At 29.7% G+C, this 15,690-nt stretch overlaps 1 protein-coding gene across 1 annotated transcript; it reads left to right on the top strand.

Moving 5' to 3' along the window:
* The first annotated feature begins 1,189 nt into the window (after nt 1–1,189).
* On the top strand, nt 1,190–14,640 carry LOC123295213 (zinc finger protein 271-like). The gene is made up of 4 exons (XM_044876469.1): nt 1,190–2,135; nt 4,028–5,616; nt 13,432–13,648; nt 14,354–14,640. Exons 1-4 carry the CDS (start codon nt 1,232–1,234, stop codon nt 14,638–14,640), a joined length of 2,997 nt encoding a protein of 998 aa, XP_044732404.1. The 5' UTR covers nt 1,190–1,231.
* The last annotated feature ends 1,050 nt before the right edge of the window (nt 14,641–15,690 follow it).

The following is a 15,690-nucleotide window of genomic DNA, read 5'->3' as shown; positions in this document are numbered from 1 at the left end:
CTGAGAACTCTTGGTCTAGGTGCTAGGGACCTACTTGCACTACCCCTCTTTTGTTTTATTTCTATTATTATTACCCCTTAAATAAAATAAACGTACGAAATTTGGTAGCAAATTAGCTGATTGTTGCATCTTGACCTATCTATATTCATGTTTCACGATGCAACAATTTCGAAAAAGTCTCCTTTAAAGACTAAAAGATTAAAAAGACAAATTAAAAGAATACTTTATTTTTCATCTCATGAATAAAATACAAAAGTAAATTTAGATGTACTTGGTTTTTTACAAAGAGCAAAAGAAATAAGTTTTCTATTTCATCATTTTCTTCCTTTTTATTCCCTATTCGATCTGTTATTCTTGTTCGATTTTAATATTTTCATTTTTGATTAAAACTGTATCAAATATTTATTATATTATAGTTATTATTTTGAAATACTGATAGCTCAGTCAATAAAAGCATGGCTATGTAGTTTCTTGTTTCTTATTTTAGTTATTACTTAGTTCGAATAGGGCTTTTTATTTAGGTTATTTTGGATTTTACTAAGGACACACCTAGGCCTTAGATCATATATTTTAAATAGATGAGCCCAGCGTATACCAAGTATGTATATACTGGCTTCACAGAATATATTAACAAAGACAAAAATACAATATTCAAACAGTATGACCGGAATCAGCTGCATCAATTATCTGTTTATATTTCACATTCACAACTGCACATACAAATTTATTTTGTTTTAACGTTCAAACGAGTAATATTGTTAGATAATTTTGTGTTAATTCTATGAAAAAAAAATTTTTTTAACGGTAAAATGGTAATTTGTACAAAATTTATTGTTTTAACTTTATTTAAAAGTGGTATAATCTTATTTTTAATACGCGCCAGGATATTATGTTGTATATTAAGACATGCGTATTATGACCATGCATTGGCATTTATTATCCTTGTCAATCTACTTTGAGGCGTGGTTCTCACTCTGTTAACAATTTAGTGTATTTTCAAAGATAACATCCCTGTCAGTCTATTAATGTAAGTCTATGGTAGTTTAATATGTATCATATAAAAGTCTTTAAAGATGGCAAAGGTTAGCTGAAGAACTGTCAGTTTACTATTTTGAATAAAATTATAAATAAATTTTACATGGGTAAAGAAAGTAAAAATTATAGATATCAGCTCTTAGATTCTCTTAATCAATTAATTAGAATAGAAAACATAAAAATTGATGAATTAAAAATGGACCCAGAAATTCAATATGAAAATATAGAAGACAATATATTGGATGATCTTCACACAACTGAAGAAAACTATTCATTTTTAATAAAAAATGAAGACATTAAGGTTGAACAAGAATTATTACGCATTAAAGATGAAATATTCGAAGAAAATATAGAAATTGAACCAGAAATACACCTCGAATGGGGTGATATTTATGAACCCGAAGAACTTTTTACATATGAAAAATCACATTCTTGTGATATTTGTGATAAGAAATTTACACGACGAGAAAGTTTAGTTAGACATAAACGTATTCATACAGGAGAAAAACCATATGCTTGTGACGATTGTGATAAAAAGTTTACGTTACATCAACATTTAATCAAACATAAACGAGTCCATCACACTGGAGAAAAACCATTTACATGTGATTTTTGTGAAAGAAAATTTTCTCAACGTGAAAGTTATGTTAGTCATAAACGAATTCATACTGGTGAAAAACTATTTCCATGTGACGTTTGTAATAAGAAATTTACAAGAAGTGAAACTTTAACGATACATAGACGAATTCACACAGGTGAAAAACGTTATTCTTGTGATTTTTGTGAAAAAAGGTTTATAACACGTCAACATTTAATTAAACATGTACTAACTCATACAGGAGAAAAATTATTTTCTTGTGATATCTGTGATAAAAGATTTTCACGACATGAAAGTATAGTACGACATAAACGAGTTCATACCGGAGAAAAATCTTTCTCTTGTGACGTGTGCCATAAAATTTTTTTTCGGTTTAATAATTTACTTGTGCATAAACGAACTCATACCAAAATAAAAACGAACGTAAAACCTTTCTCATGTGAAATTTGTTATAAACAATTTACACTAAAGACAAGTTTAGTTAGACATAGACGAAATCATAAATAAATTGGTCAATCTTTGGAAAACCTTTGAAAGTCATGGAAAACAAGTGAAAACAATTGACTGAGTCAATTGTTGTAATACCATGTATAGACAGTGTTGATGACGCAATCGTTTGTTTTTTGACGTCACGCAAATAAAGAAAGATATCCACTCTCACAATAGCCACACACACATAACTGATATTCCCATATTAATATATACTATAAAATTTTCACCTAATTAGCACCCTCGTGGGTAAACAGTGATGTTTACAAGAAAATGTTTCAAACAAAAGTTGTTTATTTTTTTATAAGGAACATTTTTACATTTAAACATTTGTTCTATCTTTAACGCTTTACACGATGGGTCCGACGGACCCAAGACCCAATTGACCTATGTTGCTCATTTACGAACTCGACCTGACTTTTTACGTCCTAAACACACTATAAAAATTTCAGCTTGATATCTCTTTTCGTTTTTGAGTTATCGTGATGACAGACGGACAGACGATAGACGACAGACAGACAGACGGAAATGGACTAATTAGGTGATTCTATGAACACCTAAACCAAATTTTTTTCGTAGCATCAATAGTTTTAAGCGTTACAAACTTAGGATTAAACTTAATATACCATGTATATTTCATAAACATGGTATAAAAACTATAGAGATGTAAGATATAGAAAATCAAGAAAATATATATTAAGGGCGTGAAACTATCTATGCCGAGCTAGAAGCGCCCGTTATGAATTTATGGCGCCTATTTGGATGAGGTCTAGTCATCGGTCTGTCTAAGTGATTGAAAAATATTGAAATTGTTTTCAATCACTTTTACTTGACTAAAATAAAATATAAAAATTAAAAACAGACAGCCTGATTCGCAGTACAAAGTACGCAACGACCAGATCTTGCACAAATAGGCGCCTTTTTTGTCCTACTCTCCCCACTTAAGTTTCATGTCCTTTTATATATCTTCGTGGGCAGAGAAAAAGACAGAACTAATAGGCATTTATCTTAGAACATTAAGTACATAGACTGGGCATCGCCTATGTTTCCGTACAGTAAGAGATGTGCCAAAATCTGAGGTAATTGCTTGGGTCAGCTAGGAACATTTATCAAAAAAGTATACATTGAATATAGGGGGCATTGAATGTCGAATTTTCATATCACAAAATGTTTAGCATAAAACTTATTCGCATTTTGATTTAAAAAAATACTTATCACGTATCCCTTTAAAGTTTTTCTTACGAATCTACAATTTTGTCAAGTATGACTACAACACTTTGTTTTGACATTTCCAGACCGCCACCATGATGGATTTGACCCAGAAAAATAACAGTTCTAAAATTGACCAGAATGGCGCTTATGTAGCAAAAGATGATCAATGTAAACTTCTCTATCAACTTGTTTAGATCTTTATCTTACTCTTATTACTTTGTGTTTGATGTGAACTTTTCTATCCTTCTCTAACAACTTGCTTAGACTTATCTTATTACTTTCTTTTAAAACTTACACTTTTGCTGCAGCATTCTTTTTATCTCTACCCTACATAAATTTAAAATAGGAGATTGAGGTTTTTTAAAAATTGAAAGCCTAATACCTAAATAGAGCCTGGTAAAAATATTAACATCAAATGTTGCTGTGTAATAAAAAATTAATAGTTAATAAAATAATAATTTTTCTATTTACGTTCTTGATTATTTATTTATGATTATAATCCCGGCACTATATATGAAACCATCAACAAATTTTTAACCTTCCACCTTACGCTTGTCTTAGTGTGTATCAGCCCAATTCATCCTGCCGTGAGAAGCTCTAACTTTTACAGCACAATCATAATCTTTTTGGGGTTATGTTTAAAATATGAATTTTCGTTTTCGATTAACACTTTCACGTATTCGTAAAAAGTAGTAATTCCTCCTAATTCGTTAAATATAAAAATGGCAACTGATTCATTTGCACAAATAGAAGACATTAAAGTTGAGCAGTTGGAAACTGGATTAGAAATTAAAAACGAAATAAGTGAAGAAAATGATTCAATGAATCATGAAGATATTCATGAATTTAATACAGTATTAATCAAAAATGAAAATATTAAGATTGAACAAGAATTACAGACCGAATTAATAATAAAACTTGAAGATAATGAAGCAAAAGAAAAACTTTTTACTTGTGATATATGTCACAAAGAATTTACAGAGCGTTGTAGTTTAGTTAATCATAAACGAGCTCATACTGAAAAACGTTTTACTTGTGATGTTTGTGACAAAAAATTTACTGAACGTTACGTTTTAGTTGCACATAAAAGAGTTCATACTGGGGAAAAACCATTTTCTTGTGATGTTTGTGACAAAAAATTTACTAAACTTTACCATTTAGTTAATCATAAATTAATTCATACTGGAGAAAAACCTTATGCATGTGATGTTTGTGATAAAAAATTTATTTACAATAATGATTTAATTAGTCATAAACGAACTCATACGGGAGAAAAACCATTTTCTTGTGATGTTTGTGACAAAAAATTTACTCATAGTAGCGGTTTAGCTATACATACACGAGTGCATACCGGAGAAAAACGTTTTGCTTGTGATGTTTGTGATAAAAGATTTACAGTTCGAAATAATTTAGTTAATCATAAACGAGTTCATAATGGGGAAAAACCGTTTTCTTGTGATGTTTGTAATAAAAATTTCACATCCAAAGAATATTTAATTAGACATAAATTAACTCATACCGGAGAAAAACGTTTTGACTGTGATTTTTGTGACAAGAAATTCACACGAAATGATATTTTAGTTAAACATAAACTATTACATACTGGAGAAAAACCATTTTCTTGTGATGTTTGTGAAAAAAAATTTACTCAAAGTAGCAGTTTAGCTAAACATAAACTACTTCATACCGGAGAAAAACGTTTTACTTGTGATGTTTGTGACAAAAAATTTTCTCAAAGTAGCACTTTAGCTAAACATAAACTACTTCATACCGGAGAAAAACGTTTTGCTTGTGATATTTGTGACAAAAGATTTACAGTTCGAGATAATTTAGTTAATCATAAACGAGTTCATTCTGGAGAAAAACCATTTTCTTGTGATGTTTGTGAAAAAAAATTTACTCAAGGTAGCAGTTTAGCTACACATAAACTAGTTCATACCGGAGAAAAGCGTTTTACTTGTGATATTTGTGAGAAAAAATTTACATTTCGAAATAATTTAGTAAATCATAAACGAGTTCATGCTGGAGAAAAACCTTTTTCTTGTGATGTTTGTGACAAAAAATTTACATTTAAAGATTATTTAGTTAAACATAAATTAGTTCATACTGGGGAAAAACCATACTCTTGTGATATTTGTGAGAAAAAATTTATTCAACGTAGCAATTTAGCCCGACATAAATTAAATCATCATAAACAAGCTTATTCGGAGAAAAAACATTTTTCTAATGATGCTTGTGACGAAAAATTTAACGAACTTAGCAATTTCACTAAACATAAACGAGTTCATACTGGGAAAAAATTTTATTCTTGTGATATTTGTGACAAAAAATTTACTCAAAGTAGCAATTTAAATAAACATAAAAGAATTCATGCTGGAGTAAAACTTTTTTCTTGTGATGTTTGTGACAAAGAATTTACTGAACGTTGCAATTTAACTAAACATAAAAGAGTTCATTCGGGAGAAAAACCTTTTTCTTGTAATGTTTGTGACAAAAAATTTACTGGAAGTGGTAATTTAATTAAACATAAAAGAGTTCATACTGGTGAAAAACCTTATTCTTGCGATGTTTGTGATAAAAAATTTACTGGAAGTGGTAATTTAAATAAACATAAAAAAATACATTCTGAAGATTTACAAACAGAAATTAAAATTGAAATGTTAGAAGAATGTGAATCAATGAATCTTGAAACAATCCAAGAATTTAATACCGTTTTTATTAAAAATGAAAATATTAAAATCGAACAAGAATTACAGAACGAATGAATAGTATACCATGGAGGTATTATTAGAAGAGGAGACGTTGTTCCATTCAACGATTTCCACATAAAACGGTATCTACTACTTGACAAATGTTTAATTTAATTTATGATATTGAAAAGAGTTTTTCTTTTTGGTGAAATTCGCGATCGCAAGATACGGTGGCGCCGCGCAGCGAGGACTAGTGAAACTATTATAGAGGATTTTGAGTTTTTGACAGCTACACAAGTGCTGAATGTTTTTGTTGTTGAGATGGAAATTATCAAAAATGAAAAACGTTGTGGTGTTCCCCAGTGTGGGAAAACAAGATCTACAGGCGTCAGTTGTCGCACAATGTCGCAAAAACATGTGTAAGTTATTAATTTATTGAATAAATAACGAGATTGTATTTAATCCTGAAAGGAATATATTGACAAAATTATATAAAAGAATTACACTAAATTTACAAACAAAAACATACCTGAAAGGAATAAATTAAATTACAACGTTATTTAATAGAATGTCCACTAATAAACGTTTATGATTCTAACACAATATAAATTATAAAAATCTTTAGTTCAGGTATGTCAATTGAAACAAAAGTAAACAATTATATCACTATGGAAGTGATAATAATTTACACCTTCCCCCCCGAAGTCATTTTTTGCGAAGTAAAAGGTGACAGCTTACTGCTATGAAAATAATTTGATTCACTTCTTTTCTTGCCACAATCAACTTCATAAAACGAAGATGAAATCCGGCTTAATATTTTAAAAGGCCCAAGGCGAACTTTGTCCATTTTATTGCGATTTAATTTGTTCCCATTCTCTACGTACACAAGATCTCCAATTTCAAATTGAAAAGTTGTTCGATTTTTGTCAACTCTTTTTTTATTTTCCATAAAACTTCTGGATGAATTAATGAGAGCTTGCTGGCGGTCTTCAGCTAAATCACTAGGTGGTTCATATATTGGCGAAATGTTTGATTTCTTGCCTAGGAGCAGATATTGTGGCTCATAGTTAGTAGAGCTATGAATCGTTGAGTTATAATTTTCAACACATTCAGCAGCAATCGTAGGCCATGCTCGTTTATCTCCATCAATAATTTTACACCTAATTCTATTAACTAGAGTTTGATTTAAACGTTCGTTGAGACCATTTGAACTTGCACAATCTATGCTTGTAAAAACAAGTTGGATACCTCTTCTATTTAGGTAATTTTTGAGTTCTACGGAATTTAGTCCAGTATATTGATCGGCAAGAATCAACTTTATTTTATTATTTTTAGCGATCGGATGTATAAGATTTATAAAATCTTTTGCGCATTGGCTTTTTGTAGTAGAAATCCAAGCATACCTGCTAAAATGATCCACTAGTATGTGCATAAATTTCTTTATAGACTTATTTCCGGCAAAACCACCCACTGTATCTATGGACAATATTTCATAGGGTTCTGTTGCAGGTCCAATTCTTGACAATTTCCCAATCAATCTTCCTCGGCGAGTTTTACTTTGCCTACATGTCACACAGCCTTTACAAAAGTCAATGATAAGTTTATCTAAATTTTTGAAATAGTAGTGTTGTCGTATTTTGTTTCTCATTTGTGCAACACCAATGTGACCATAGTGATTGTGCAACTTGTTAATTATTTCAAGGCCTAACTTTTCCGATACAAAAATCCGCTTTCTTCCTTTTAACATCTTAAATATAATATCGTGTCTACGCTCAGTTCCCTTTGCAGTTGTAAGTTCTCTTTGATTTTCATATTGATCCCTCTTTATTTCAGACAATTCTATTAAATTGACCACTTGAATGACATCTTCATTTTCGAAATATTCTAAAACTGGTTGCCGTGATAGTAAATCAGCGATAATATTTTCTTTTCCTTTTTTATATATTATCTGGAAATTAAATTGTGACAAGTAGTGGACCAGATCGCCAAGAATCTCATCAGTTCGTGACTTTGTTCTTAAGTTTTCCAATGGTTTATGGTCACTACAAACGAAAAACTTTCGTCCAATAAGATAGTATTTCCAGTATTTAATGGCTTCTTTTATCGCCTTGCATTCTAAATGAATCGTTTCCATTTTCTTTTCTCTTTCTGACAGTTTTCTAGAAAAATAAGCTACAGGGTGTAATAGACCATCTGACTGTGGTTGCCTCAAAGTCGCTCCAAGTCCTTTTTGACTAGCGTCTGTGTCAATGTAAACATCTTTTTCGACATCATAAATTGATAAAATTGGACGGGAACACAGATATTCTTTGATCATGGAGAAGCTGCGTTCACATTCTTCCGTCCAAATAAATTCAGTATTTTTTTTCAGCAATCTGTGAAGGGGCTCAAATTTTTGAGCACTATGATCGATATATTTTATAAAGTAATTTATTGTTCCTAGAACACTTCGAACCCCAGATTTATCTGTAGGTCTTTTCAAATTTTTTATTGCCTTTAAATTTTCTTGTGCTGGTGATATTTTATTTTCTTCAATGTAATGGCCAAGATACTTAACCGATTGGGCTGCAAATTTACACTTTTCGAGCTTTAATTTAAATCCTTCTTCTCCTATTACTTCAAGAAATCTTGAGATATGTTGCATGTGATCTTTCCAATTGCGTGAGAAAATAAGACAGTCATCCATGTAGTTGACGCAAAACTCATCTAGGTTATTTCGTCTTATAATATTTGAAAGTATGCGTTGAAAGATTGCAGGAGCATTTTTCAATCCAAAAGGTAATACTTTGAACATAAATTTCCCGTACTTTGTAACGAAAGAAGTTTTCTCACGGTCCTTTTCTTTTAACCTAATACACCAAAAAGCGGAGTTTATATCAACAACAGTAAAGTATTTACATTTCGAAACTTTTTCCGTTATATCATTTATTGTTGGAAATGGGTAGCACTCTGGGATAGTTATTTTATTTAAGTTTCTAAAATCGATGCAAAGCCTTGATTTTCTTCCATCTTCTTTTTTATATGCGAGTGTTACCGGTGATGCGAACGGTGAATCAGATTCCTCTATTAGATCGGATGCTAGTAACTTCTGTACTTGATCTTTGATTTCACGTTCATCTGGTATAGAACATTTATAAGGGCGGGCCGTAACATATTCATCTCTCATTAACTTTATTTCGGCCTCTCTAGACTTTACTTTACCGACATCAAATTTATTTTTGGCAAAAATTTTCTTGTGATTTTCAATAATATTTAAAAGTTCTACTTTTTTTTCATATCCATCTATGTGATCTAATTTAGGTTTGAACTGATTTTCATTAGTTTCTTCTTGATGGTAAATTCTAATATTTTCAGTGTTTTTCTCTTCTTTTTCATTATCATTGATTTTACCTTCTTTATTAAAATTTTTAACATCTTTATTATCTTCTTTCTTTACATCTCTATTATCTTCTCTCTTTACATCTCTATTATCTTCTTTATTGACATCTTTATTATCTTCTTTCTTTACATCTATATTATCTTCTTTCTTTACATTTTCTTTATCTTCTTTATTTTCATTTGTAATTATTTTGTTAGAAATTTCACAAGATTTCTTCTGATTTTGATTACTTCTTATTTGGAGCATCTCATCATTTTTAGGTTTTTGGTATATGTTTAAATTCTCGTCTTGAATTAGTTTAAATTTTTTAATAGCATCTAAACCTAGTAACAGGTCATAAGAAAATTCTGAATTTTTAACTACAAAAGTATTCAAATTGTTTGTAATATTTCCAATTTTAAGCTTTATGTTTGCCCGGGCCGAACTAAAATTGAAACCATTAATTGTCTTGAATGCAGTGTTATGCTTTAACAAACTTGTTTTTAATACATCTACAACTCTTTGATTAATTAGACTCACGTTAGATCCTGAGTCATACACTGCTTTTATTTTCATTTTATCATCAATAATTACGTTTACATGAATTAATGGAATCAAATTATCCGGGCTCTCTAGTTTAAAGAATTTCGGTCAATTTCTATTTTCATCATTTCAGCCTCATTTTCTGAATCAGATTTCGTTTCAATTAAATTAGATTCTTTTTTCTGAGCGTACAGTATTTTATTTCGGCATTCGTTAGAGGGATGAAATCGATTTTTCCAACCAAGAGCTTCACACATGTAGCATGGTTTTTTCAAGGGTATATCAATTTGTTTCTTTTTAGTCGATTCTCCTAATTTTGTTTTTTCATGCCGATTATCATATGGTTTATTTTCTTTCGAACGTTTATTATATTGACCATCTAGCTTTCGGAGTTCATTGTATAATTTTTTTATAGTGTTAATGTCTTCGCGATCTAGCTCATCTTGAACTTGAGATGGTAAACCCATTACAATCAAGTTTATTCTGGAACTCATAGTACTATCACTTTCTACTTCTAAACATAAATTTTCTTTTGTTAAAGCGTAATCGATCAATGAGCCGCCTAAGTATTTATAGGTATATGCTTTTCTGACAGCTGTCCAACCTTTGTCAATAAAAATGGAAAAAAATGAATTTCGCCATTCAGACCAATTAGTTAGACCAAATTTTTTCAAATTTCCTTCATACCAGTGTTTGGCCGATCCAGCGACAAAAAATCGTAAAGCTTCAATCATCTGGGTACCACTTTTTATTTTATTTCGGTCACATTCACTTTCAATTTTAGAAAACCACTCAGAAGGGTTTTGTGTTTTGTCATATTTATCAAGAACAAACTTCTTTTCTATATTTTGCAATTTTATCTCATCTTTGTCATTTAATTTTAATTCTAATTCCTTGATTCTTTTAATTAAAAAAGTTTCTTCTTGGAGTTTTTCACTCACATCAAAAAAAACTACAGATTCCTGTAACGGATAGTTTTTGTAGCTAAGGTTTCCATCTTCATCAAAATATTCTTTTTTCAAATCCTCATCTAATTTAATGCCAATTTTTCGGAAACCATTAATCGGTTTAATAGCAGCAATTGCACTTTTAATGGTGGTTTTTGATGATAATACCTTATGTTCATATAAATTTTTATGTTCATCTGGTAAGCTAAACCATAACCGCTTATCTTCGGATAGTCCAGCTAATTCAAAATATTCATCGCTTCTTCTTATTAAGTGGACAAACAATTTTTCCATCTTAAATGATTGTAATTTAATTTGTAAGTTATTAATTTATTGAATAAATAACGAGATTGTATTTAATCCTGAAAGGAATATATTGACAAAATTATATAAAAGAATTACACTAAATTTACAAACAAAAACATACCTGAAAGGAATAAATTAAATTACAACGTTATTTAATAGAATGTCCACTAATAAACGTTTATGATTCTAACACAATATAAATTATAAAAATCTTTAGTTCAGGTATGTCAATTGAAACAAAAGTAAACAATTATATCACTATGGAAGTGATAATAATTTACACATGCTTGCACTTGCTTCTAGCGCCCGCTTTGCAAGAACAATAGCATTCGATTTTTTTGTTGTCATTGGCTACAAACACTTTGATTTGGATTTCATGAGGTTTCTCGGTGATGTTCGACGTTTGCAAACATGAAGATTTGATTAATAAACAATTATTTTGCTTCGATTGGATACCACAAAAAAACAAGTTTTTGGAACGAGAAAGCGTCTCTCCTTCCATCAACGGCCTTACTGATCCACCAAGTAGATAAAATATATCACTAATATTAATATCCAGGGCTTTCTCCATGTTAAAAAAACAAATAAACAAAAAAAAATGCAAAAATTTATTTTGACAACTTGAACGAAAATCCTCTATATCGGCCATATTGCATTCACACCAGAGCCATCTCTAGGTAATTTCGTTCGCCAATAGTTTTGTTAGAAAGAATAAACTCAAGCATTACTCGCTCTGCTCAATGTGCACAGTGTGCTCAGTGTATTTGTGTGCACTGTTGTGTAAACTTTAGCAAGCACCCTTATACAATAAGTGTGTATGAACCATGAAGTTTATAAAGAAGGAGAACGATCGCTACGTGTTAAAGCATTAGCGCGTCTGTCCCTGAAAATTTGTAGAATTTGTAGTTCATTTTTCAGCCACCAGCCGCGTTGTCATCATTAGTAGTATCTGCGAAGTTAGCTGTTTATGAGTACAAGCAGATGAAGTTAGCATGCATAATGTACAAATTGATATATCATTTCAAATTAGCGCACAACAGCCCGCTTTTATTGATACAACTTAGCGATCGCAGCGAATCACTTATTTTATCCATATTTCGGGGACAATATTTTCTATAGCGATCGTTCTCCTTCTTTATAGCCTTCATGGTATGAACGATAACCTAAGATGGAGGATATATAGAGTGTTGTTAGTTTCTTAGTCATGAGATGACATATTATTTTCTTACAAAATTATTATTAATTAATCAAATGTTCTGTTCGACTTGAGAATACAAAGTTATGTTTTACTTTTAATTTATGTAATTACATGTGTTCATTAAATACAATATTAAATAAAGGACTTGCGTCTTTATTTCACTAAAATTCAAATTACCATATTAAATATCTCCATTTTCTGTAATAGTGTCCTATTTCTGAACGCAAGGGCTAAAAACATAAGAATTCAACTCACTCCTCCATAGTCGACAAACTCAATCCAACCAATTTAAGTCGTAATTTGAACAAAAGTTACTTTAGGGATAGGTGCGCTAATGCTTTAGCACGTAGCGATCGTTCTCCTACTTTATAACCTCCATGCTCTGTATGCTCCATGGAGGCTATAAAGAAGGAGAACGATTGCTACGCGTTAAAGCATTAGTGCGCCTGTCCCTAAAAATTTGTAGAATTTATAGTTCATTTTTTAGCCACCAGCCGCGCTGTCGTCGGTAAGTAGTACCTGCGAGGTTACCTGTTTATGAGTACAAGTAGATGAAGTTAGTACCATTCAAATTTATAAAGTAGTATAGATAAATTTATAAAATAGAATAGATAATTTATAATTTATTCATTAGTAAATAATAATAGTAATTAATAATAATTTCATGATTTGCTTTTTTTTCCTTTGAATGATATTATATACACGTATATTAAACGTTGATAGATCATTTGAAATTAGCGCACAACAGCCTGCTTTTAATGAGGCAACTTAGCGATCCCAGCGGCTCACTTATTTTGTCCATATTTTGGAGACAATATTTTCTATAGCGACCGTTCTCCTTCTCTATAACCTCCATAGTATGCTCTTGTCATAATCTCTTTGGGGTTAAAAATTTGACGTTTAATGATCGTTTGCATTTCAAATTTTCACGAAAAAACTATTAATTCCTCCCAATCCATGTGTAATTGTAGCTGAATTGGACTTTTAAACAAATTAAAATGTCAAATAATTCATTTGCACAATTCATAAAAAAAGAAGACATTAAAATTGAACAGTTAGAAACTGAATTAGAAATTAAAAATGAAATCTTAGACGAAAATGAATCAATATATCCTGAAACTATTCAAGAATTTAATACAGTTTTAATCAAAAATGAACCAGAAAGTGTTAAAATTAAACAAGAATTACATACTGAATTAATAATAAAACTTGAAGATAATAATGAAATAGAAATCGCACATACTGGAGGAAAATCTGTTTTATGCGATATCTGTGATAAAAAATTTCCAAGCAATAGTAAATTAAATCGACATAAACAAATTCATTCTGGAGAAAAACCATTTTCTTGTGATGTGTGTGACAAAAAATTTACTGAACGAAACAATTTAACTAAACATAAATTGATTCATACCGGTGAAAAACGTTTTGATTGTGATTTTTGTGACAAGAAATTTATACGAAATGATATTTTAGTGAAACATAAACTAATTCATACCGGAGAAAAACCATACTCTTGTGATATTTGTGAGAAAAAATTTAGACATTATAGTAGTTTAATCGGGCATAAAAAAAATCATGCAGGTGAAAAACATTTCCAATGTGATATTTGTAATAAAAAATTTATTTATAATCGAGATTTAACTCGACATAAACACACTCATAGTGAAATAAAACCATTTTCTTGTGATGTTTGTGGCAATAAATTTACTCAACTACGTAATTTAGTTGCACATAAACAACTTCATACTGGAGAAAAATCGTTTTCATGTGATATTTGTGATAAAAAATTTATAAACAATAGCAAATTAAATCGTCATAAACAATTACATTCCGGCGTAAAACAATTTTCTTGTGATATTTGTACGAAAAAGTTTGCTGAACGTTGTAATTTAACGAAACATAAAAGAGTTCATACTGGTGAAAAACCTTATTCTTGTGATATTTGTGATAAAAAATTTACTGAAAATGCAAGTTTAGTCGCACATAAACGAATCCATACTGGAGAAAAACCTTTTACTTGTAATGTTTGTGGGAGAAAATTTACTGATCGTAGCAGTTTAGCTAGGCATAAAAAAATTCATACTGAAGTCTTACGAACAGGAATTAAAATTGAAATGTTAGAAGAAAATGAATCAAAGGATCTTGAAACAATTCAAGAATTTGAAACAGTTTTAATAAAAAATGAAAATATTAAAATTGAACAAGAATTACAGAAGGAATCAATAATAAAACATGAAGATAATGAACCATGGAGGTATTATTAGAAGAGGAATTGGAAATTTGAATCGGAATTCAATCGGAATGAATTGGAAATTTTTTCCTATTAAATCCGATTCAAATTTTAATTGGTTTTAATGAGAATGATTTGGAATGAATTGGAAATTTCATCCAATTGAATTATATTCTTTCCGATTGGTAGAATTGTAAATTTCCTATTCAGTAACGAACTTTTTTATCAGGGAATGTTCTTAGCTACGTTTCAAGAAAATTAGTTCAATTTGGAGAGAGTTACAAAAAAATAAACCGCTATTGTCGTGGGTTTTATTAAATATTGTAAATTTCTCTTGTTTTTTTGAATTTATTCCGTTTTCACAAAACAATAACGAATGTTTCAGTATTTCATCGCTAAGAGATTTTCGATCTGTATTTTATTTGAACTATTATTTAATTTAATCTTTGTGTAATTTTAATAAAATATTATATTTTGTTCATAAAATATAAAATAAAGTAATTCTCAAGTAACTACAGATTATAATTTATTACATAAATAGATAGGCAATTACTGTACATGAAATGTTGTCCAAAAAGCCCCCTGGAGTAAGGCACTTACAGTGAACTATTAAAAAAAAAATGCGGGAATTAGGTACTATTTGAAATATTTCTATTCAGTTTATCTTTTTTTTTTTTAAATTTTTATGTATTTGTCTTCTAAAAAGTAAAAAAAGTGAAATTTTTTAAATAAAATAACAAATATTAATAAAATAATAATTTATTGCAATATTTGAAACAAAATAGCATTTATTTTAATATGAACATTATTAATAACAATTAATTATTAGTTTGATGTAAGTTAAATGCAATGTTAAAACATTTTATATCGTTATTAATCAATTATAATCACAATTAAACACTATCTAAATGTAATCAACACGATAAAGAAGACCTAAGCGCTAAAATAAACTCAGTACATACCATAAAAAAATCGGAAAATAATAACACACTTAAAACGATTAAATTACACTAATTAGTTTATGAACTGGGGTACAATGAAAACGGTCAAAATACTTATATAATGTCACTATACAAATAATCCA

This window comes from Chrysoperla carnea, chromosome 1, assembly GCF_905475395.1.
Source record: "Chrysoperla carnea chromosome 1, inChrCarn1.1, whole genome shotgun sequence".
Taxonomy (NCBI): domain Eukaryota; kingdom Metazoa; phylum Arthropoda; class Insecta; order Neuroptera; family Chrysopidae; genus Chrysoperla; species Chrysoperla carnea.
Note: the sequence above shows the minus strand (reverse complement) of the source record. Positions and strands in the feature narration are given on the sequence as shown.

Coding starts and splice junctions, on each gene's coding strand:
- LOC123295213 (XM_044876469.1), top strand. CDS start 1,232: ATGGACCCAGAAATTCAATATGAAAATATAGAAGACAATATATTGGAT. Junction 5,617..13,431: donor ATTTCACTAAACATAAACGA/GTTCATACTGGG, acceptor AAAATTGAACAG/TTAGAAACTGAATTAGAAAT. Junction 13,649..14,353: donor ATCTGTTTTATGCGATATCT/GTGATAAAAAAT, acceptor ATGCAAGTTTAG/TCGCACATAAACGAATCCAT.